The sequence below is a fragment of the Danio aesculapii genome, chromosome 23 (genome assembly GCF_903798145.1).
Source record: "Danio aesculapii chromosome 23, fDanAes4.1, whole genome shotgun sequence".
Taxonomy (NCBI): Eukaryota; Metazoa; Chordata; class Actinopteri; order Cypriniformes; family Danionidae; genus Danio; species Danio aesculapii.
The window spans coordinates 49270272-49293383 of record NC_079457.1 but is presented as its reverse complement, the minus strand read 5'-3'; the positions used below and the strand labels follow the sequence as shown (position 1 = coordinate 49293383).

Here is a 23112-nt window from a genome sequence, read left to right as displayed (position 1 = left end):
ATTACAAGAATGTAGTCAATCATTTCAGTGTATTTGATGACTAGTCTAGATTTGGGCTGTTCTTAGACGTCTATTAGATGTTCACTGACAGCCCAATTTTAGCCTTTGTTTTTGTTTAGATGTCTATTAGACATTGTCAGACGTCTATTAGACTATAAGTGCAAAAAAGCTTGTTGGGTTTCTGTCAATGTCTTATAACAAGATCTTCCTCATCTAAACCCTTTAAAGAGGGTTTTATCCTTTGAACATCAAACTTTGAACATCTGCACCAACATAGGTTAAATCTCAGCTTCGTCAAACATTGCAAGACTTCTGCATCCACCTGCTCTTGCTTTCCCTTCATAACCAACATTGTTGTCTTTTGTTTATTCATCTCTAAATGTTTGACCTGTCTTCCTTCTCTACAGCTGAAACTTTATGGATGTTCATGATGGTCCACAACTGCTGAACAATCGGTTCTCCTTGTCTGAACGCCATCGACTCCCTGACGGAAAGTGATGTTTGTTAGCACTTCATTAATTCACTGATATCGACATATCCAGGTCTTACGGCAGATATTCCCTGTGTCCTTCATTGGGAGAGTTACATCGCTGTACTCTGGAAATGTTGACCGGTCCTCCAGGTGGAGTGGGCAGCAGTGGACCTGACCGCCGTAAAGGCCTTGTCCTCATCAGTCTGTGACCATGCAGGAACATTTTGCGTGGTTGCCCTAAATTTTGAACCTCACATTGATTCAGATGCGTCTTTTTAAACCGAGTAGCAGCGTTGGGGGGAAATCTAGGTGCATGTGCTTCATTATGACTGACAAGACTGTGATGATTTGGAGGTCTCGATGCCTCTACATCAGCAGGCGGTTCTCCTCTTTGGCCCAAAAACTGCTGTGGAGATTCAAAGCGGGGTTGTGCGTTCATTTTAGGACCCCTTCCTAAAAACCTCCCTCTAACACCCCTTCTTAATCCTCGAAGTTGAGACCTTTGCAGGCCTCTTTGTGTGTATTGCTGTGCTTCAAATGGTCTATGCGTCGACCCACACTTTGGGTCTCTCGAGTGTGTGGGAGCTTGTCTGGAAAAACAAGGTTGTATTGTGTCCGTTTCATCCTCTTCAAATGTCTGGTTGCAGCTTTGTGTTTCAGAGGTGTATTGTGGGGACATGTGTGCACTCGAGGCTTTAGTCCTAAAGGAAGGCTCTCTCTGTGGTTTCCACTCATCGAACAATGAATGCTGGAAGTACTCTTTAGTATTAGGACGTCTGAAGAGATTCTTGCGCCCTAATAATAACTTACCTTGCGGAAACTGACCAGATTCATCCTGATCAATGTTTTCTTCCGGCATGCAAGACAAACTGCTTTGTTCGTGATGTGAGGTTGCTTGGAAATTGCTTTCATGTAAGTGACTGGGTCTGGGTTGTTGACTCCGTTCTGTGTGTTCCAGTAAAAACCTTCTACGGATCCTTCTGGGTAAACCATCCTGCTTACGAGCTACGCAAGACTGGCCATGTTCAGCATCATTATTAAAATCCTGAGGCATCTCTCTGCTGTAGAGTTGATCAGAGTCACGTTGAGGCAGATTTCTATACTGCGAATGAAAAGGGTAATCTCCTGAAGGTGACTGGTGTGTTAGGTCATAACTCAGCCTCTGAGCTGATGCAATGCCTCTCTTATGATCAATCTGAGCAGGCTCAGGAAAAACTGTTTGATTGTGTGTAGATGGACTCGGGGAGTCATAATGAAAGGCATCAGGCTGAATTGTGTGTGGCTTCAATGCTGATGAAACTCCGAGTGAAGAATCCTCATGTGCAATGTTCCCAAGTGGTCCTTGTGTAGAAGACACATCAGTTTTGCATGGCATCAACTGAGCTTGAGTTTTGTCAAATAACTTGTTTGACTGCGGCTGTGAAGAGTTCTGGGATGTCTGAAGTGCCTGGTTTTGCTCAGCCTCGTGTTGTGCAGTTAAAACCCCATCTTGCTGATCTTCTTCCACTTGCTTGTCTTTAGGTTTAGTAGTCTCACTTTGCACTTTAACACTTGCATAAGGAGGTTGCACAGTCAGACAGTCAGAGACTTGCTCAGATTGAGTGCTATTCTCCAGCAATGCTCCAGACTCCTGCTGTTCGATCTTTCCTGACTGCTCAGTGTCGTTCTGTGCAGATTTATCTCTCTGTTTTGAGTGCGAATTCGATGAGGAATGGCTTCTCCTGCTATACCGTGAGGGCGAAGAGGAATCTCTGTGATGGTGACGATGAGAACTTTTCCTTGAAGATGATGATGATGATGATACTCTCTTTCTGTCTCCGTAACTTCCCCTAGAGAGCCGCTCTGTAGTCGTTCTCCTTCTGTAGTGTTTGTCCGAGATGTCTTTTGAGGCTCTGCCTGTATGTGACGCTCTTGGAGATGATTTCTCATGATGGTGTGACCTGTGCTCGTGCCGTGATTTCATCCGTGAGCTCAGTGTGGACCGTCTACGGTCTCCTTTTTTCTCTGAATGTGAAGATTTACTGTTCTGTTGATGCGATTCCTCTTCTAGCGTCTCTTTCTTTGGGATTGCCGATTTATTTGATGCCACGTTTTTAGTCTCTTCAATGATTAATTGCTTCTGCGCACTTTCTTGTTCAATTCCCTCACACTCTGCGTCATTAACAGACACATCTTGACTTGCTTTTCGACAGATTCGTGGATCCTTATTGTGAATATTCATAGAAAAATAGGCTGTTGTCTCCGTTTCGGTTTCATCTCTGCCAAACTGCGTCGGTGGTGACATGAGAGCGTCAGAAACAGAGAAATGTGCCATGGAGAGTCCGATGGCTTCCTTCTGAAGGCGTAGGGTTTCCGTCTGCTCTTCGAGCTGCCTTTTCTGCTCCTCGATCTGCCTATTCAGCTCCTCGAGAATCTTCTGCTGCTCAGAGAGAGTCGCCGTTGAGATGTCGTCCTTGTATTTGGAAAGGCAGACTGTGGGTTTGTGAGGTATTGCGTTATTTGTGAGGTAATTCTGCATCTCTTCAAACACCGTCTCATCTTCTGGATCATAGGCGATATCAGTGTTAGCTATGGGGGGGTTTTCAACACTTTTAGCTTCTGACACTTTGGGTAAATTACTTCTGAGAGTTTCGCCGTGATCAATCGCGCAGTACTCCTCTTCTGGGTCATACGGTCTATCATCGTCTTCATTATTAATAGCTGAAGGTGGTACTTTAGGTTCCACAACCTTGGGTGGACTCAAAGTAACCATTGCTTCATTAGAAACAGCAGGATCATAGTCTTCAGGATCATAAGGCATATCATCAACACACTTCACTGCGTCCTCCTGCTGAACATCATCTGCTTTCTTACCCTCCGTCACATCAGAAAGTGGTTTCTTTTGACCGAATAATGTGTTCAGTATGGTCTGAAGCGGGGTGGTGGAGTCTTTGGATGTCCCCATGTTGACAGACGTGCTTGGTTTTGACACGGGTACAGAAGATGAAGATGGAGGTCCGCTTGAATTTGAGTTGAGGAAAACATCAACATCACAAGCCTTCGTGTGATACGGTCCAAGATCATTTATTGAGGTAGGAGTGCTGTAAATCAAAGACTTGGGTTTCTTCTCAGCAGCATCTTGCGGCGGTCCGTTGGGGGTCTTCAGTTTCTGACAGACTGCTAACCCTATTATGAGATTAGGGTGATCCTGTTCGAGCCCTAAGAGAAGGCATAGCACACGGTTAAAATCATCACCTTTTGAAATGATTACACCTAAACATGAAGTTAAATATTTGGGTTGCATCTTGGATAGTATTTTGACAGGTGAGAAGATGGCTGGTATCCGCTTGTGAAGTCGTGATGTATGCAGTACTGTTTCAGAGTCCAAGCCGCTAGTCTTTTGAATTGAGATAATATTCGTTTATGACCAATTTATAGTCATAATCACACATTAAAGTGAATTTAACATAAAGTCATGGTGTACACAACCGTCTCTGGACCTGCTGAATCACAGACACCAACATCTATCAATTTATAACAAATGAATCCGGCCATCTGATATTAGGCTTGGATATATACTGGATAATGCGATTGTGATTTCCAAAAGCATTACATCGCTTTGTAAACATTTATTATTACCATTTGTTGAGTCTCCCCATACAGTTTGATATAGCGATTGGACCTGGAAGCTGCTTCGCGAGACATTAAACTTAACAAGCGGATAGTCCGTTCAAAGATTTATTCTAAAATAAATTTAGCAAAACAAGCAGCGCTCTTGGATAGCCAAACTTTAAAAATATTAGCTAGCGCATTAGCGCAGCCCTACTTTGACTACGCTGCAGCCTTTTGGTATACTTGCACATGGAGTCTAATGCATATTAATTAATCTGCTGTGAAATAATTCGCAAAACAATACAAAAAGGAGTCTTTGAGTAGTGAAGATGATTTTCTCTGCTTAAAAGAAAAACAAAGAGGGAATATTGGGTCCATCCTATCCTTATCAAAGCGTTGCAGGACTATCCATACACATTCAGAGTTTACTTCAGGATGTCCGAGGCTCAGTTTGATGCTTCCCTCGTGATTCTGGAACCATACATTAAAAAGAAGATCTTATATGCACCAATTTCTGTCAACCAAATGATCCTGAACATAGACTGGCAGTTTGTCTAAAGCAGAGATGCCCAAACTGGGGCCCGTGGGGCAATTTGGCCCACCATCGCATCTGAGAGGAGAAGCAGAATGATGGGGATGTGACTGAAGGAAATGCCTTTGACAGAGATCGTCATTTCTTATTTACCAAATGAAACGTTAGTTTTTTATGAAAAGCAAGCTCTCTATCAAGTTTAGTTGTTGGCACTTCATAATAAAAGTTTGGCCACCCCTGGTGTATAAGTACAGACACACATCGTCAAACTAGCATACACCTAACCACAGAACGTTTGTATTATATATTAGTCTCTCCAAGGCCATTCTGCATTTCGCCATTCACTTGTACAGTGGCTCTGAATGGTCAAAACACGTCTCAAAATGGCTTTTCGAATGCAAAAAAAATCTACAAAATTATATTTTATGATAGACAAAAGCTTGTGAGGCAGCGTGTCAATGCAGCCAACACAACGTGAGGACGAATTGACTTATTAACTTGTGAAAATTATGGATATGGAAGTTTCAGCATCAGTGTGCAATAACCTTTAGTGTGTGACATACATATCTGCATGGCATACCTGGTCCCTCAATAGGAAGAAGAGCTGCAGGGATGGACTGTTTAGTGCACAGTGGAATGAGGTAAAGATCCTTGATGTGTTTGCAAATATTAGACACAACCCCAAATCTCCTACGACTATTGAAATATGAAAACAGAGACACGTATGCCACCTCCTCTTCATCAGACGCCGGATGGAAGCGTATTAAGGACAGCTCCTGCATTTAATGACACACAGCAAATGCATTTCACTTATGGCATTTACAGAAGTAATGGCTTAGTATTTTCAATAATTCATCTGAGGTTGTGGATTACCTTTGCCTCTGATGTCTTTATCAAGTCAACATATTCCCATACGGTCTGAGGTAATATTCTGCCTCCAATGTGTATGGTGTCTGGTAACTCCTAAACAGAGAAAACAGAACGTGATAACCATCGGTTAGATTTATATCAAATACACCATCACTTATAGCTGGTCATATATTGTGTAGGTCTGAGTGTGCTCTATGCAGGTGAGTGGGTTTGACAAACCACCTGTAGGATACACTCTTTCCTTGTGCACCAGGCACATTATTAGAAACCCTTCTGATTTTGGCTTGGTTTGTTTGTATAACTAAGATTTTTAAATGTTTTGCTCTATTTTCTATAGCTGTGCTCTTCATACACTCACCGGCCACTTTATTAGGTACATCTGCTCGTTAATGCAAATTTCTACATCACATGGCAGCAGCTCACTGCATTTCAAGAGGATCTGCTGCAGGTCAAAGCGAGCATCAGAATGGGGAAGAAAGGGGATTTAAGTGACTTTGAACGTGGCATGGTTGTTGGTGCCAGACGGGCTGCTCTGAGTATTTCAGAAACTGCTGATCTACTGGGATTGTCACGCACAACCATCTCTAGGGTTTACAGAGAATGGTCCGACAAAGAGGAAATATCCAGTGAGCGGCAGTTCTGTGGGCGCAAATGCCTTGTTGATGCCAGAGGTCAGAGGAGAATGGCCAGACTGGTTCCAGCTAATAGAAAGGCAACAGTAACTCAAATAAGCACTCGTTACAAGCGAGGTCTGCAGAAGAGCATCTCTGAACACACAACATGTCCAACCTTGAGGCGGATGGGCTACAGCAGCAGAAGACCACACCGGGTGCCGCTCCTGTCAGCTAAGAACAGGAAACTGAGGCTACAATTCACACAGGCTCACCAAAACTGGACAATAGAAGATTGGAGAAACGTTGCCTGGTCTGATGAGTCTCCATTTCTGCTGACACATTCGGATGCTCGGCTCACAATTTGGCCTCAACAACATGAAAGCATGGATCCATCCTGCCTTGTATCAGCGGTTCAGGCTGGTGGTGTAATGGTGTGGGGGAGATTTTCTTGGTACACACAGGCGTATCTCAATATTGTAATGCATTACTTTCAAAAGTAACTTTCCCCAACACTGATATAGCTTCTATTTCTTTATCTAAAATGATCTGTTTTTATATCAATGTAGATTCTTATTGACACTAGTTTTGATTTAAAGTCTGTATGACTGTGTATGTGACCAAAAAAAAAATTAAATACACGTACAAACAAAGTGACCTAAAAGACCAACCTCTTTCAGGATGTCAGGAGAGCCAGAAATTAAATATCCTTTTGTTACGAACTTGGCCACAGTGGGCATGTTGAGAAAACCTTTCCATAAAATGCTCTGCTTAGCTAGAAACTGTCTGGTTCCTTTATCACAATCTGCCAGCCTTAAAAGAGACAGAAAGAGAGAGAGAGCGCCGCATGATTACAAAGAATAAAATAACATAAATAAAACAGCATATTAACAGTGCTGGGGGAAATTAATCGCATCCAAAATAAATGTTTGTTTTGACATAATATATATGTGTGTGTGCTGTGTTTATTTCTGATGTATATATAAACACATGCATCATTTCACCATGATGACAGCACATAATATTAGACTAGATATTCTTCAAGACACTAGTATTCAGCTTAAAGTCACATTTAAAGGCTTCACTAGGGTAATTAGGGTAAAGTTAGGGTAATTAGGCAAGTCATTGTATAACAGTGGTTTATTCTGGAGACAATCCAACACTAATATTGCTGAAGGGGGCTAATAATATTGAGCTTAAAATGGCTTTAAAACTATTAAAAACTGCTTTTATTCTAGCCCAAATAAAACAAATAAGACTTTCTCCAGAAGGAAAAATATTAGAGGAAATACTGTGAGAAACTCCTCAATCTGTTCAACATCATTTAGGAAATATCTGAAAAATACACTATATTCCCAGAAGGGCGAATAATTGTGACTTTAATTATATAATGTGTCATTACACAAACTTTTGGATGCGATTAAACAAATGAATTGTGCTTTATTTTAGGATTTTAAAACACTAACCTTGTATTTGACGCATATGAAGTGTGCAGAGATGATGGTGAGGGCTTCATGAGGATAGATTTAGGCAGACGCACAGACACCGGCGTGGGCTGCGTCTCATTTACAGCTTCAGCTGTGTTTCTTGCTGGATTAGGATGCTGCAGCGATGTGGAGACGGACTCTGGTCCGGAAGATGACGCCGTTTTGTGATACTGTGCTGTCCGAGGGTCTCTCCCAGAGATAGACACCAGGGGAACTGCAGGAATGACGACCGGGGAGTAGTCTACAGTGTGTGTCTTTGAATCGACATCCTCTGCGCTGGGAGAAGCAGGAGACTCCAGTACACTACAGTCTAGAGCTTCATCTGTCGGCTGAACTACACATAAAGAGCTCTCCTTTTCTACACTTTCGGTCTTCATCTGGGGTTTCTTGATGTCACAGTCACCGTCAGTGGATGATTGACCTGCAGTTTGAAAACATGACACCAATATACTGAGGTGAGGATATGGTGTATAACTTCACCTGTAACTAACGCCAATCTCCACAATTATTTTCCATATAACCAAAAATACCCATAGTTAGTGAGCTCACACTGCTAGTTTTGTGCTGAACTATTCATCTGTGCATGTTATTAAAAACAAAAACAATGGTTTGTCCTTGTAATCTAATATTGAATGCACTTCATCCTCCTATATTAGTCTCCCATACTTATAATATTTCCAGAAAAACAGATGTGACTTGTTAAATGTGTGTGTAAAGACCATACCTGTGCATATCCTGCATTTGAGGTCAAAGACATGCAGCTTGTGTTCTGCTGTAGTGTCTTTCAGCATGCTGCCGATCACGTCTGGAGAGTCTGAGCTTATGTTCCTCTCCTCAGTCTGCTTCAGTGGAGACAGAGAGGATTTCTCTTCCTGAAAAACAGACACAACGGTTTTGAACAAAGCTAGGCTCTAGAACAGAGCTTCTCAAAGTCTGGACTAGCTTCATTTCATACTTTAAGACCTCTAAAGCCTGGCTTATACTTCTGCGTCGAGTGATCGGCGTGACCCACAGCATTTATACTTGTGTGTGCTGTATGTGTAAGCACTTCTGAAGCGCTAGCTGGCAGCAGGTGTTCATGTTCCTCTGTGTTGAGTTGCTTCGCTGGTGTTTTGCTGTTTCTGAATGCTACCTTAGTGTACAAGCAGCTCAAACTCGCTCATTTTGAGGTGGGAACCGGCGGACGTGCAACAACTTTAATCACAAGGTGAACACAAAACAACAGTCTCCATCTGGAGATCCATCACAGGACTCGCTCCATCGGGCTCGCGTGGTTCTCACTTCCGCCCACACTCCCCATAACTACCAATCACAGAGCTTGTGCTACGTGTATTCAGAATTGGACACTTTTGTGTAAACTGTCTCTTTAAAAAAACTCACTGTGTGTGTATCTGTGTTCATGGACTCTACAGCGTTCACACTCTCAGCAGGAGGAGAAGAAGGTGTGGGTTCTTCCATATCTACAGAAGGAAAGGACGATTCTTCCTTCAAAGAAATCTGAGGTTCAGGGTCTGCAGAGGCCTCCTGTCAAACAACAAAAAAAGGGATGAAAAGCAAGAATTTAAAGGACACATGAAATCAAGACTAGCCATATTGATGTCATTAGCTCACATTGCTAGCTTAGTGCTGAACAGTTCATCTGTGCATGTCATTAAGACAAAAACAATAGTTTGCTCTTGTAATCTTTAACTGAAATCTGAAAATGCACGTCCTGTATGTGTTCAGTTTAATTCTCAGATTAGATCTGATGTATTGGGCACCTAACCACGCCTCTCTGGTGAAATGGTGAGCAGGAGGAGGAGTCTGTTAGGCTGTAATAACTCTACCCAAACCCTTTTCCCCATCTTTCTGAATGACACGCCTACTTTATTACATCCAATCAGCTCACAGTGGAGAAAACAAGCCACACCCACTGGTTTCTCTTTTAATATTCAGCTTCTATAGGAACTGTCACCACAGCTTCCAGTTCATGCGGACTTTAAGGGGACAGTTCACACACACACACACACACACACACACACACACACACACACACACACACACACACACACACACACACACACACACACACACACGCGCAAGTATAAATTTACTCATTACACACTCTGCCTCCAGTGGTTATAAACCTATGAGTTTCATTGTTGAACACAAAAGAAGATATTTTGAAGAATGCTGAAAACCGGTATCCATTGACTTTCATTGTATGTGTTTTTCCTACTATGGAAGTCAATGATTACAGGTTTTCAGCATTCTTCAACAGCTTCAGTGTTCATCAGAGTCTAATGTTTTAAACAAGGGTGAGTAAATGCTGACAGAACTTTCATTTTTAGGATGAACGATCTCCTTAATGGATTATTTTTTAGTTGACAGCGTAAATTACCTCAACGGCTGCCATGTCCTGCTGACTGACAGAGATGAGTCTGGATACAGGAAGATTCCCTCTCAAAACCTGAAGACACAGCTCCTGAAAACAGTCAAATCAGTGGAATAAACATTTCAAAACTCTGAATGAAGTAGCTTTGTTTAGACGGCAAGCTAACAGCATAACTCACCTTGTTTTTGGGATTTTCAAGGCTGAGGCTGAGGTCCTGGCATTTACTCCTGTACTCCTGGTCTGTGGTGTAGCACATGCTGAACATCTCCTTCTCCAGATCCACAGCAAACTTCTCAATCTCGTTCTCTGAGAAGATCAATCCATCACTCTGATTTAACCTGACAAAAGAGGACAGTGGGAGAATTATAAAGAAAAACAAATAAACAGAGCAGCTGCAAGCCAAATAGCATAAATATTTAATAAAATATTATATTTATTGACATACAGGGTAAAAATTAATATATGCCTGAATAAGGTGATGTATAAACGTTAAATTGAAGAGTTTATTAATCACTTACCTGTGCATTCAGAATAATCTTAAAACGTTCAAGACTTTACAGATGTGTGTGTGTGTGTGTTGAGCTTCAGTTAAGTCACCGTTAGCAGCTGTCAGCTTTAATTGTGGATAAACGGTTTAAAATCATTATTGGGGCGGATCATAATCATTGACCTATTGCGAATCGGCTAGTGGAGTGATGATGTGTCGGTTTCTCATTATTATTCATAGCGGAGTTTTCTTATCCTATGAGAAGAGCCTGCTCCTTAATTATTCATGATGGCACGTGCTTTCTGAATGCAAGGCAGACCTGCCAAGCTGTGTGACCCGATGACTGGGCGAGACCACGTACGGCAAGCAGTATGACGTTCACGAAGGCTCGTAACGCTGTGTGTTTGTTTTCATGATTCACTGGGTTAGTTGCATGTGTTTCCCTGTGCCTGCCAAGGGAGGTGTTCCAGACTTGTCCCACCAGGAGGAGGCCCCAGGAGACCCAGGACATGCTGGAGGAACTACTGTATGTCTCTCAGCTCGCCTGGGAATGCCTTGGGATCCCCTGGAGGAAGTGTCTGGGGAGAGGGAAGTCTGGGGTTCTGCTGAGACGGCTGCCCCCGCGACCCCGCCCCAGATAAGCAAAAGAAAATGATTGAACGAATAAATTAATTAATTAATATCTAAATATAATAAATAAATATTTTGGTTTTGCGTTTTTTACATTTTACACATTTTTAATTTATATACACAATATTTATACACCGTGAGTGCACACAAGTAAAAATAAAATGCAAATATATAAATATATTAGATCTGCAATATAATTTTAGTGTTGGATGTGATTAACTGGTTAATTTAAACACATTCACTAAAGTAAATGAACAGACTGAATCTGTGTAAATCTGTGTGTGCAGATTCAGTGTGCGCCCAGGCATGTCTTATGACAAGGTTCCGTTTTCTAACCTTTTGAGCATAATCTTGGTCAGCAAGCAGCGGACGCTTTGTCTGATCAGAAGAGGGCTGCAGTGAGGGTGCCAGATGGACACTTCTGGGGATCTACTGGACACTTCTGGGACTCCGCTGGAGACTTCTGGGACTCCGCTGGATACTTCTGGGACTCTGCTGGAGACTTCTGGGGATCTGCTGGACACTTCTGGGACTCCGCTGGACACCTCTGGGACTCCGCTGGACACTTCTGGGGATCTGCTGGACACCTCTGGGACTCCGCTGGACATTTCTGAGGCTCTGACGGACACTTCCAGGGCACTGACAGGGACTTTTAGGGCACTACTGGATATCTCTGGGGCTCTGACGGACACTTCTGGGGCTCTGCTGGATACTTCTGGGGTACTGACAGGGACTTCAGTGGATTTGCTGGATATCTCTGGGGCTCTGACGGACACTTCTGGGGCTCTGCTGGATACTTCCAGGGCACTGACGGGGATTTCAGGGGCTTTGCTGGATATCTCAGGGACTCTGATGGGCACCTCTGGGGGTCCGCTGGATACTTCAGGAGCTCTAGCAGACACTTCCGGGGTTCTACTAGAGTCGCTGGGTTTTTTGAGGGAAGCTAAAGGGCTTTTACTGAGAGCCCCTCTCAAAAGCTCCAGTCGTGGCGAGCCGGGCATGGTCTTCTTTGCTCGTGCCGGAGTGGATTTCTTCAGTACCGGAGCTGCAGGAGCCTTTTCAGAACTGGGAGCATCCTGCGGCAAACTTGAAGGTGGACTCTTCAAACACAGCAGCGCTGGCTCAACTTCACTACTGTCTTTAACAACTGAAAGAAACACAATACATGCATTAAAGTGACAAACAAAAACCTTCTGACAATACATTGTTCAGGCAACATTCCTTTAAAGAGCCCATATTATAGATGAAATAGGGTCATATTTAGGTGGTGAGGGTCTCCAACAACAGTCTAATATGCATGCAAGGTCAAACAACACTGTCATGGTCTTATAATCTGCATTTATTTTTACCTAATTATCCCAGCGACTCCCATATGAATCGTTCAGCGATTCATTTGTTCCCAAACCCCTCCTCAGCACGAAGCTAATTTGCGCTGATTGGACCGATGATAGCCTGCTGCGATTGGTCGACAACACTGACAGGCTTCAACGAGAGACAGAGTGAAATGCCCAGCAGATAATCAACAATATAAAAGTAGTCAGTTAAGTAGTCCGCGTCCTCAGTTACATCCGCGATTACAATAGTTTTAAACACTGTACACTTACAGATTTAAGCCTTAGCTGGATATTTCACTTCACTTAGAGCTGTGTTACACACTACATGGAAGGGCATTTTCAAAAACCCATAATATGGGCTCTTTAATCAATAATTATCTAAACAGCGGAGACTAATAGCATTTGAGAGATGTTTTAAAGCACATCATATTGGCAGTTAGTGTATTTGAAAACTTACTGTATAACAGCAGATTATATCATTGTTATAATGCTAAGGCAACCGTGTGCTGTTTGTTCCTTGTCAACATTTGTTACTGTGTGGATTAATACTGAATGAGTGTAGCTGGGTTATAGTTAAGAATAGAGAATATGCTGGTGTTTAACTGCATTGCTTTAATGATTCTCTGCATTGGGCTCACACATATACGCTGTACTCTGGCTACTTCATTGTTGATAAGCCGTGGTGGGCGTCACTCTGAACACAGACCACAGTCAATCAATTACTGCATAGTGGGTCAGTGGACCAATCACACCAGACTGGGTCATCAGACCAATCACAGCAGACTGGGTCATCGGACCAATCACAGCAGTCTGGGTCTTCGGACCAATCACAGCAGTCTGGGTCAACGGGCCAATCACAACAGAGTGGGCCATTGGACCATTACTAACAGAGTGGATCATCAGACTAATCACTGCAGACCAATCACTGCAGACTGGGTCATTAGACCAATACCAACAGAGTGGGTCATCAGACCCATCACAGCAGTCTGGGTCAACGGGCCAATCACAACAGAGTGGGTCATTGGACCATTACCAACAGAGTGGATCGTCAGACCCATCACTGCAGACTGGGTCATCGGACCAATACCAACAGAGTGGGTCATCGGACCAATCACAGCAGTCTGGGTCAATGGGCCAATCACAACAGAGTGGATCATCAGACTAATCACTGCAGACTGGGTCATCGGACTAATAACAACAGAGTGGGTCATCGGACCAATCACTGCAGAATGGGTCATTAAACCAATCACTGGGTCATTGGACCAATCACACAGAACTGGGTCTTTGGACCAATCACATCGGACTGGGTCATCGGACTAATCACATCAAACTGAGTGATCAGACCAATGACATCAGATTGGGTCATCAGACCAATCACACAAGTATAAGTCATCGGACCAATCACACCAGTCTGGGTCATCGAACCAATCACTGCGGACTGGGTCATCGGACCAATCACTTCAGACTGGGTCATCGGACCAATCACTGCAGACAGGGTCATAGGACCAATCACAACAGACTGGGTCAATAGACTAATCACAACATGCTGGGTCATTGGACCAATCACAACAGATTCACGTAAAGAAGGGGTTTGAAATCAAATTAATCGTCGCTGAATGGATCATACGGGAGTCGTTGGGATAATCAGGTAAAAATAAATGCCTTTTACAAGACAATGAGTGTTTTTGATCCTGCATGCAGATCAGCCTGTTGCTGGAAACCCCCAATACCAAAATATGACCCAAACATCCCAAACAGTACTTCAGCTATTCTGAGATACTACACTGCTGAGTGTGAAAATAGTCCATGATACATACGGAGTTTGTGATGTTCAGGTGGAGCGGTTGTGGTTGTTTGTGCTGGGTCAGCGTCTGCAGATGAACAGACCGACTCTTCACTCTTTTCTTCCGCTTTAACCTCCTGCTCTCTCTCTGCTGGACTCTTGTTGACCTTCACCTTGAAAAGCTTCGCAAGAAATGATCGTTTCTCGCTCTGAAAGGTGAAAGCATGAGAATGAAACACCAGCGCTGTCAAAATGATCAAATTAAAAGTTCTTATTTACAATATATATATATATATATATATATATATATGTGTGTGTGTGTGTGTGTGTGTGTGTGTGTGTGTGTGTGTGTGTGTACATAAATATATGCATACGTTTATATTGTATGGAATAAAAGTCACTTGGTTAAACAGTCGAGCTGAATTTTCAACATCAGCTTTGGACAGAGCAGAGATCAACATCCCATAATGCAGTTCACAAAAACAGAAGCTGATCATTAACAGATATTGTTTACAGTGTGTATGTGATTAATTATTGACAGCACTAATGAAGAATTAAAGTAAAGCACACCATTTAACCTCTGTAAAGCCTGCATTATGATTTCCACCACATGATTCACCTTGAGAGACGGTACAACAGCAGATTTGGCTTCAGGTTTGGGTTCAGAGAGAGTCTTGATGGCGACGGCTGCGTGCTGAACGATACAGCGATGGCCGCAGTACACCGACTCCGGCAGGGCATCACTGCTGCAGCCCGGACCGATGCATTTAGGAGAAACCTCCACCACATTCTGCTCCACCTTTATCATCTGCTCCACATCCACCTGAGATTGACACAGCCTAGATTAAGAAGAGCTGTCCTGACCTATCACTTCATTTTCTCTACTAATCAAAATCAGATCAGAAAGAGCTTTATTGCCAGGTATGTTCACACATATGAGGAATTTGTTTTGGTGACAGAGCTTCTACAGTGCAACAGGATTACAGAGACAGGACAAAAAACAGATAATAAATATATTTAAAAAAATAATAAATAAATAAAAATAAATAAATAAATAAAAAAAAAAATAGAAAAAAAGAAAAAGAAAAAATAAATAAATAAATAGAAAAAATAGAAAAAAAATAGAAAAAATAGAAAAAAAAGAAAAAATAGAAAAAGAAATATAGAAAAAAATAGAAAAATTGAAAAAAATAGAAAAATAAAAAAAAAAAAAAAAAAAATAGAAAAAAAGAAAATAAAAATAGAAAAAAATTGAAAAAAAATAGAAAAAAAAGAAAAAAATAGAAAAAAAGAAAATAAAAACAGAAAAAAATAGAAAAATAGAAAAAAAAGAAAAAAAAGAAAAAATAAACAAATAAATAGAAAAAATAGAAAAAAAAGAAAAAAAATAGAAAAAATAGAAAAAAATAGAAAAAAAGAAAATAAAAATAGAAAAAATAGAAAAATAGAAAAAATAGAAAAAAAAGAAAAAAAATAGAAAAAAGAAAATAAAAATAGAAAAAAATAGAAAAATAGAAAAAATAGAAAAATAGAAAAAATAGAAAAAAAAGAAAAAAAATAGAAAAAAGAAAATAAAAATAGAAAAAAATAGAAAAATAGAAAAAAATAGAAAAATAGAAAAAATAGAAAAAAAATAGAAAAAAAAGAAAAAAAATAGAAAAAAGAAAATAAAAATAGAAAAAATAGAAAAATAGAAAAAAAATAGAAAAAATAGAAAAAAATAGAAAAAAAGAAAATAAAAATAGAAAAAAAATTGAAAAATAGAAAAAATAGAAAAATAGAAAAAATAGAAAAAAATAGAAAAAAAATAGAAAAAAAAGAAAAAAAATAGAAAAAAGAAAATAAAAATAGAAAAAAATAGAAAAATAGAAAAAAATAGAAAAATAGAAAAAAAAGAAAAAAAATAGAAAAAAAGAAAATAAAAATAGAAAAAAATTGAAAAAAATAGAAAAAAAGAAAAAAATAGAAAAAAAGAAAATAAAAACAGAAAAAAATAGAAAAATAGAAAAAAAAAAGAAAAAAAAAGAAAAAAAAAGAAAAAATAAACAAATAAATAGAAAAAATAGAAAAAAAAGAAAAAAATAGAAAAAAAGAAAATAAAAATAGAAAAAAATTGAAAAAAAATTAGAAAAAAAAGAAAAAAATAGAAGAAAATAAAAACAGAAAAAATAGAAAAATAGAAAAAAAAGAAAAAAAAGAAAAAAAAAAGAAAAAATAAACAAATAAATAGAAAAAATAGAAAAAAAAGAAAAAAAATAGAAATAGAAAAAAATAGAAAAAAAAATAAAAATTTAAAAAAAATTGAAAAATAGAAAAAATAGAAAAATAGAAAAAAAAAGAAAAAAATAGAAAAAATAGAAAAAAAGAAAAAAAAGAAAAAAGAAACAAATAAATAGAAAAAATAGAAAAAAAATAAAAAAAATAGAAAAAAATAGAAAAATAGAAAAAAAGAAAAAAAATAGAAAAAAGAAAATAAAAATAGAAAAAAAAATAGAAAAATAGAAAAAAAATAGAAAAAAATTGAAAAAAAGAAAATAAAAATAGAAAAAAAGAAAATAAAAATAGAAAAAAAATAGAAAAATAGAAAAAAAAATAGAAAAAAATTGAAAAAAAAAGAAAATAAAAATAGAAAAAAAGAAAATAAAAATAGAAAAAAATAGAAAAATAGAAAAAAAATAGAAAAATAGAAAAAAAAGAAAAAAAAATAGAAAAAAATAGAAAAAAAAGAAAAAAAAAAGAAAAAAAATAGAAAAATAGAAAAAAATAGAAAAAAAAAAATAGAAAAAAACGAATGTTTAACTAATGTTTAGTAGTTGCCAGGGGGGTTTATTAAGAGCAATTTTGTCCGAATGCACTGAATTACTCCATTTATTACTCTACAAAGACGATCATTTCTGTTAGAAATGCACTTTCCTGACAATATGACAGGTTTAGATGCAGAATTACCATATTGATGGAGCTGATCTCTTGTTTTATGCACAGATCGTCAGTCTTCTGGTTCCTCCATGCCAGTTTGCGGTTCTCAGTGCATGATGGACAAATATACTCCTCATTTTTCCAAGTCTCCAAGATGCCGACACAGTCAACATGACGAAACGCTCCACAGGATTTACAGCTGATCATCAACCTGACAGATGGAGACAGCATTCAATTTGGTAGAGGGACACTGTACACTAAACTGAGCATAGTCTAACTGAGGATAGTCTAATGACTTGTATTAAAAATGTTGATAGAGGTTTGTAATATAGGAATTACAGTGGAGCTTCACCATAAAACTGCTTAACCCCATCACTGCGGTTGACATCTCATTATGGCAGTAATGTGGTGACGTGGTTATCGTCACACCACTACACACACACACACACTCGATTCTCACCTGTTACTATCCCTCTGTCCACATGTGCCACACACAGGGTCCTGATTATCCTCCTCATGTTTATTAGAGATGCAGTTTTCCTCCTGATCCTCAGAGTGACTCTTCAGTCTGTTATTCCTCTCTTCTCCAGCAATATTCAGAGTATCTGCAGCTTCTCTCTCAGTCAATAAACCCTGCTTTTCTCCTTCTGCTGCGCTCTCCGTGTCGTCAGACTGCTCTACACACTCCTGCTCCTCCAGTCCATCATTTCCCTCTCCGTCTGTGATTTCTCTCATCCGCCGTGCCAGCGCTCGCCTCCGCATCTCCTGCAGGTTGAGATCGTCGCTGTCTTCAGCTCGGTCTGATGTGGCTCCTCCTGTGTTGTGTTCGCTGCTGGACTCGTCTGCATGTACCCACGCGCGCCCTCGACCCCTACGCCCTCGTTTAGCTGCCGTAAACCCCACGCCAGCATCGGCAGCACGTTTCCCGCGACCCCTGCCGCGACCTCTGCCTCGACCCCGGCCACGACCCCTGTGCGTCTGGAGGTCAGGATCACCGCTGCTCTCGTCCACTGAACACACCGCCTTTATGAACTCTCGTTTGGCTATCGTGCTGCGCCGGAAGCCCCAGCTCTTGCCCATCAGATCAGTGCCGGAGGCATCCGCATCCATCTGACCCCAGAACAGAGGAGATATAGAGAAAGTTTAGAGCTGAACGAGAAGACAAAAGTCTCATATCACAATAGTGCTGCAGTACATATAGTTTCAGCATGGATACCACACACATAATCTTATTCATTATAAATATTCATTAGATACTAGTGCTTTTTTAAATATACTAGTGCTCACTCATTAGACACTAGTACTTCTGTATTAGATACTAGTACCTATTAAATATTTATTTTTTTATATCGACTGGTAACTATTCTAGTAACACATTAAATATTTTTCCATTGATTTCTATGGGATCTGTCATTGAGATATCAACTATTCAGTTTTGATTAGCATGTATTCCAGCTGGGACTAGTACATATTTTAATGTACTAGTAGTTAATCATTAGGTACTGGTACTTATTAATTAGATACTAGTACCTAATTAATAGATACTAGTACTTATGTATTAGATACTAGTACTTATTAAACAGATACTAGTATCTAATTAATTGATTCCAGTAACTATTAAATAGATACAAGTAGTTATTCATTAGTACTAGTATCTTTTACAAGTATTACTAATAACAATTCTTATTTTACTAGTCAGTTCTGCTTTTTTACTCATCTTCTGTTGTGACTAGTCCAAATGAAAGAGTAGAGTACAATTCAATATTTTACTAGTAAAATAAAATAAAGTTACTAGTAACATTTCAAACAAATACTAGTATTTAATAAATGTGTACTAGTATCTTTTAAATAGTTGCTGTATCTATTTAATATAATAGAGGTAAAGTTGGTTTTATATTCGCACATTTGTTCATTTAGCCGTCTCTATATTGTTTACCATGCTACTTTGAATATTCGGTCTGAATTAGCATGTAATTATGACTTCTAAACAATATTAACACTGTCTAATTCACTGTGAACGCTGTATTTTGATAATCATTTGCTGCTATGATTCCCCTATTTAGAATTTGCAGAGAATATTTCTGACATTATATTATTAAGGAGAAAGTCTGAATATCCCAATATTAAACCAACTTTACCTCTACTTTAATAAGTACTAGTGTCTATTAAATAGACACTATCTAATGAATAGGTACATTGAGGTAAACTTGGTTTATAGTAACACATTTGGACTTTAATAATATAATTTTTTAAAAGTTTTATTAATATTGGAATCATATTAGCAACCAATGAGCAATCAAAGTAGGCTACAACATTGTTCATAGTCAATTCAATAGTGCTGATGTTGTTCTGAAGTCATATGATTTCAGTACTAATATTCAAAGTACCATAGTAAATAATAGGGAGTGTGTCGTAAGTTGTCACTGAACGAATGTACGAACATACAACCAACTTTACATCAATAATAAGTACTAGTAGCTATTAAAAAGATTCAGTTCTGAACTAGTAAACAGTTTAACCTTAATGATAATTTCGACAGATCTCGTCTTTAAACCACATTCACCCTACACAATACTGTAAATGAATGGTCTTAATGTTATTAATAATGTAAATACTCCGTAATACTATTTTCATGCTTCAGCATTTCACATCTCATCAAACTAAAGACCACAATGACATTATTTACTCAGAAATGATCAAATAATACAAATGACTTTGTCTAATTAATAATGGCGAACTTCAAATAGCGATCAGTGTTTAACTTCAAAATGATGTATGAAACACAGACTGCGAAGTAAAGAGAGATTGCGAAACATGTGTTTGATGCGCTGCTAAACTGAGCATCTCATTTAGACCATCACACATCTGCAAATAAATAATGATGCATGTGAGGTAAACCGAAGACACCAGGCGTCACATAGCACTCACAAGCCACCGCGGACTCACCTTATACAGTACAACGGGTGTGTGTCTGCGTTTACATGCAGTTATAGCTCAATGGAAGAAAGATTATTGTTGATTATTAATGTTAAACAAACTCAATCAAATAAACGCACAGCAATGCCTCCATTTTGACCGTGATAGGGGCGTGACACTCGGTATAAAGAGGATCCAGAACCGCCACGAGACTCAGCACCGGAACCGGACAGCGACATCTGCGGGCTGGATGACAAATTTACGAAATTGTGTCAGTACTCAAATATAAAAAAGTACAAAATAATTAACATGAAATCAACGCATACTTACTTAAATAACACTAAAGGGTGCGTACTCTACAGCCAAATCTCGTTAAAGACATAATACACCCACAAATTAAAAATGTCCCTGCTGAAAAATCCAGCTTAAACCTGCCTAGGCTGGTTGACTGGATTTAGCTGGTTGACCAGCCTGGTTTTAGAGGGGTTTTGGCCATTTCCAGGTTGGTTTACAGCCATTTTCAACCTGGTCTTAAACTAGCTTGACCAGCCGGGTTTAGGCTGGACTTAGCTGGTTTTGGCTGGGCTCCCAGCCTGGCTAGGCTGGTCAAGCTGGTTTTAGCTGGTCATTATCCAGCCTGACAAGCTAAGACCAGGTTGAAAATGGTTGTAAACCAGCCTGGAAATGGCCAAAACCCCTCTAAAACCAGGCTGGTCAACCAGCTAAATCCAGCCAACCAGCCTAGGCTGGTTTAAGCTGTTTTTTCAGTAGGGGTAGGCCTCAATGAACTACTCTTGCCTCAGTTTGTATTTATAAACCATTTATTACCACATTTATTGATAGTTATAAAGCTTTACGAGTTATTTTCTTCTGGCAAACTCAAAAGAAGATAATCTGGAGAAAGCAGGAAACCTGTAACCATTGACTTCCATTGTGAGGAAAGCAAATACTGTGGAAGTCAATGGCTGAAGGTTTCCAACATCAAAATAGCTTGTTTTGTGTTTAACAAGAAACACTCATGAGGGTTTGAAACAAGTAAAGCGTGAGTAAATGGTGACTGAACTTTAACTTTAGGGTGAACTATCTCTAATGTGATTAGTACATCATCTGTCATATTCATCTGTTATTATCATGCAACAACTTAAATTGTAGGCCTCAATTTAGAAACGTTTTACTCTCTTTAAAAGAAATAACCACTTTTTACCACATTTGGTTGCAGTTAGGGGTGTCACAGTGGCGCAGGGGGTAGCACGATCGCCTTACATCAAGAAGGACGCTGGTTCGAACCTCAGCTGGGTCAGTTGGTGTTTCTGTGTGGAGTTTGCATGTTCTCCTCGTGTTGGTGTGGGTTTCCTCCGGGTGCTCCGGTTTCCCCCACAGTCCAAACACATGCGCTATAGGGAAATTGGGTAAGCTAAATTGGCCGTAGTGCTTGTGTGTGAATGAGTGTGTTGGGTGTTTCCCAGTGTTGGGTTGCAGATGGAAGGGCATCCGCTGCATGAAACTGGATAAGTTGGCGGTTCATTTCGCTGTGTCGACCTTGGAAACCTGTAACCATTGACTTCCATTGTGGGAAAAACAAATAGCCTACTGTGGAAGTCAATGGTTGAAGGTTTCCAACATCAAAATATTTTGTTTTCAGATTAACAAGAAACGCTCATAAGGGTTTGACACAAGTGAGAGTAAATGATGACAGATTTTTTATTTATTTTTGTTGGGTGAACTACCTCTTTAATGAGATTAGTACATCATCTGCCGTGTTTGTTATTATAGCAGAACAACTTAAAAATGTAGGCCTTAATTTCAGCACTATTTGCTCTCCCTCAAATTAACTACTTATTGCCACATTTATTTATAAACTTTATGAGTTATGTTTAAGTTATCATGAGTTATATTCATATATAAATGTTTATGAAGCTTGCTGATTTAGCTGATCTTTATGGTGAATTTTGTTTAGCTTTTCTTGCCAATGTTTAAAGTAGTAAGCGTATTACGAAAAAAAAAAAAACAATCGTCTGAAAATGCCATTGAATTCTTTATTATATCTGTATAATTTCTCAACCATACACAAAACCTAAATCTCCTTTAATTGTCTTGATTAGTCAGAGATATTTAATGTGCCTTCTTTGTAAGGGGTCTGGATGCAGACCTGGTGCAAATGCAATCTGAGCTGCATGCAATGCTTTTTAACCCTTTACTGCCCCACCAAGAAAAATATTTTTGGATTTCTGAACTCCTAACGTCGCTAGCTAACACACTCAATGCAATTTTTTCCCAACACATCCCATAATTTCTAAAATATCAACCTCTACCAAATGATTAATATGTCAGTTTATGGTAAAAGTACTGTAATGAATACATATACTATGAAAAATCTGAAAATATGAAGTGTAAGACTAATGTATTATTTTTTTTAATTTAAGTATGCCATAACATATTTCAGATTCTCATTTAACATGTTTTCTGCTCTTTTTTTTTTTTTTTTTTTACAATAAAACCAAAATCAAGTGTAGTAGTGCAACAGGATTTTGTGTTTGATTTTTTGTAAACCAACAATGCTGTGTGTGTGTGTGTGTGTGTGTGTGTGTGTGTGTGCGTGTGTGTGTGTGCGTGTGTGTGTGTTAAAGCAGCCATTCTCAGCCAATCAGAAGACCCCTTCTTTGTGTAGGGCCAATTCTTTAGGGCCCCCCAAACCCCAAAAATATTAACCCTTGTGTGCTGTTGGGTCATTTTCATCCATTCTGGGCTGATTTTGGCCACAACGTTCTGTGTTTCAGCAAATGGAATTATTTTGGTGAATCTTATTTTGCCACATATTTGGGGAAAACGCTTCTCAATACACTGTTCAGATGGACTCCCCTTTGGTTATGCTGGCAGCTGTTTTTGCCCCATTGACTTGCATTATAATCACATTTTTTGGACACATTCCCATTCCCAACATGGAAAACTAGCAACAATCAAGAATGCATGATTATATGCCGTCAAGGCTTTGCAACAAATAAATGTGATTATGAATGGAAGTCAATGAGGGAAAAACAGACACCATGCACATTACACATGATGTGCATCCAAACACAATTATGAAAACAACACCAGAACACTGATCATG

The 23112-nt window shown here is 39.2% G+C and overlaps 1 protein-coding gene across 1 annotated transcript; it reads right to left on the bottom strand.

The window, feature by feature from the left end:
* Window positions 1–20167, bottom strand: si:ch73-181d5.4 (death-inducer obliterator 1). The gene is made up of 15 exons (XM_056449424.1): window positions 20034–20167; window positions 17548–18197; window positions 17118–17298; window positions 14791–14994; window positions 14206–14380; window positions 11391–12201; window positions 10116–10275; window positions 9944–10027; window positions 8944–9087; window positions 8288–8435; window positions 7543–7984; window positions 6748–6889; window positions 5469–5558; window positions 5176–5371; window positions 1–3670 (listed from the first exon to the last, which is right to left on the bottom strand). Exons 2-15 carry the CDS (start codon window positions 18195–18197, stop codon window positions 546–548), a joined length of 6552 nt encoding a protein of 2183 aa, XP_056305399.1. The 5' UTR covers window positions 20034–20167; the 3' UTR covers window positions 1–545.
* Between the last annotated feature and the right edge of the window lie 2945 nt (window positions 20168–23112).

Coding starts and splice junctions, on each gene's coding strand:
- si:ch73-181d5.4 (XM_056449424.1), bottom strand. CDS start 18,197: ATGGATGCGGATGCCTCCGGCACTGATCTGATGGGCAAGAGCTGGGGC. Junction 10,276..11,390: donor ACCAAGATTATGCTCAAAAG/GTTAGAAAACGG, acceptor CTCTTTTGTCAG/GTTAAATCAGAGTGATGGAT. Junction 6,890..7,542: donor TCATATGCGTCAAATACAAG/GTTAGTGTTTTA, acceptor GTCTCTTTTAAG/GCTGGCAGATTGTGATAAAG.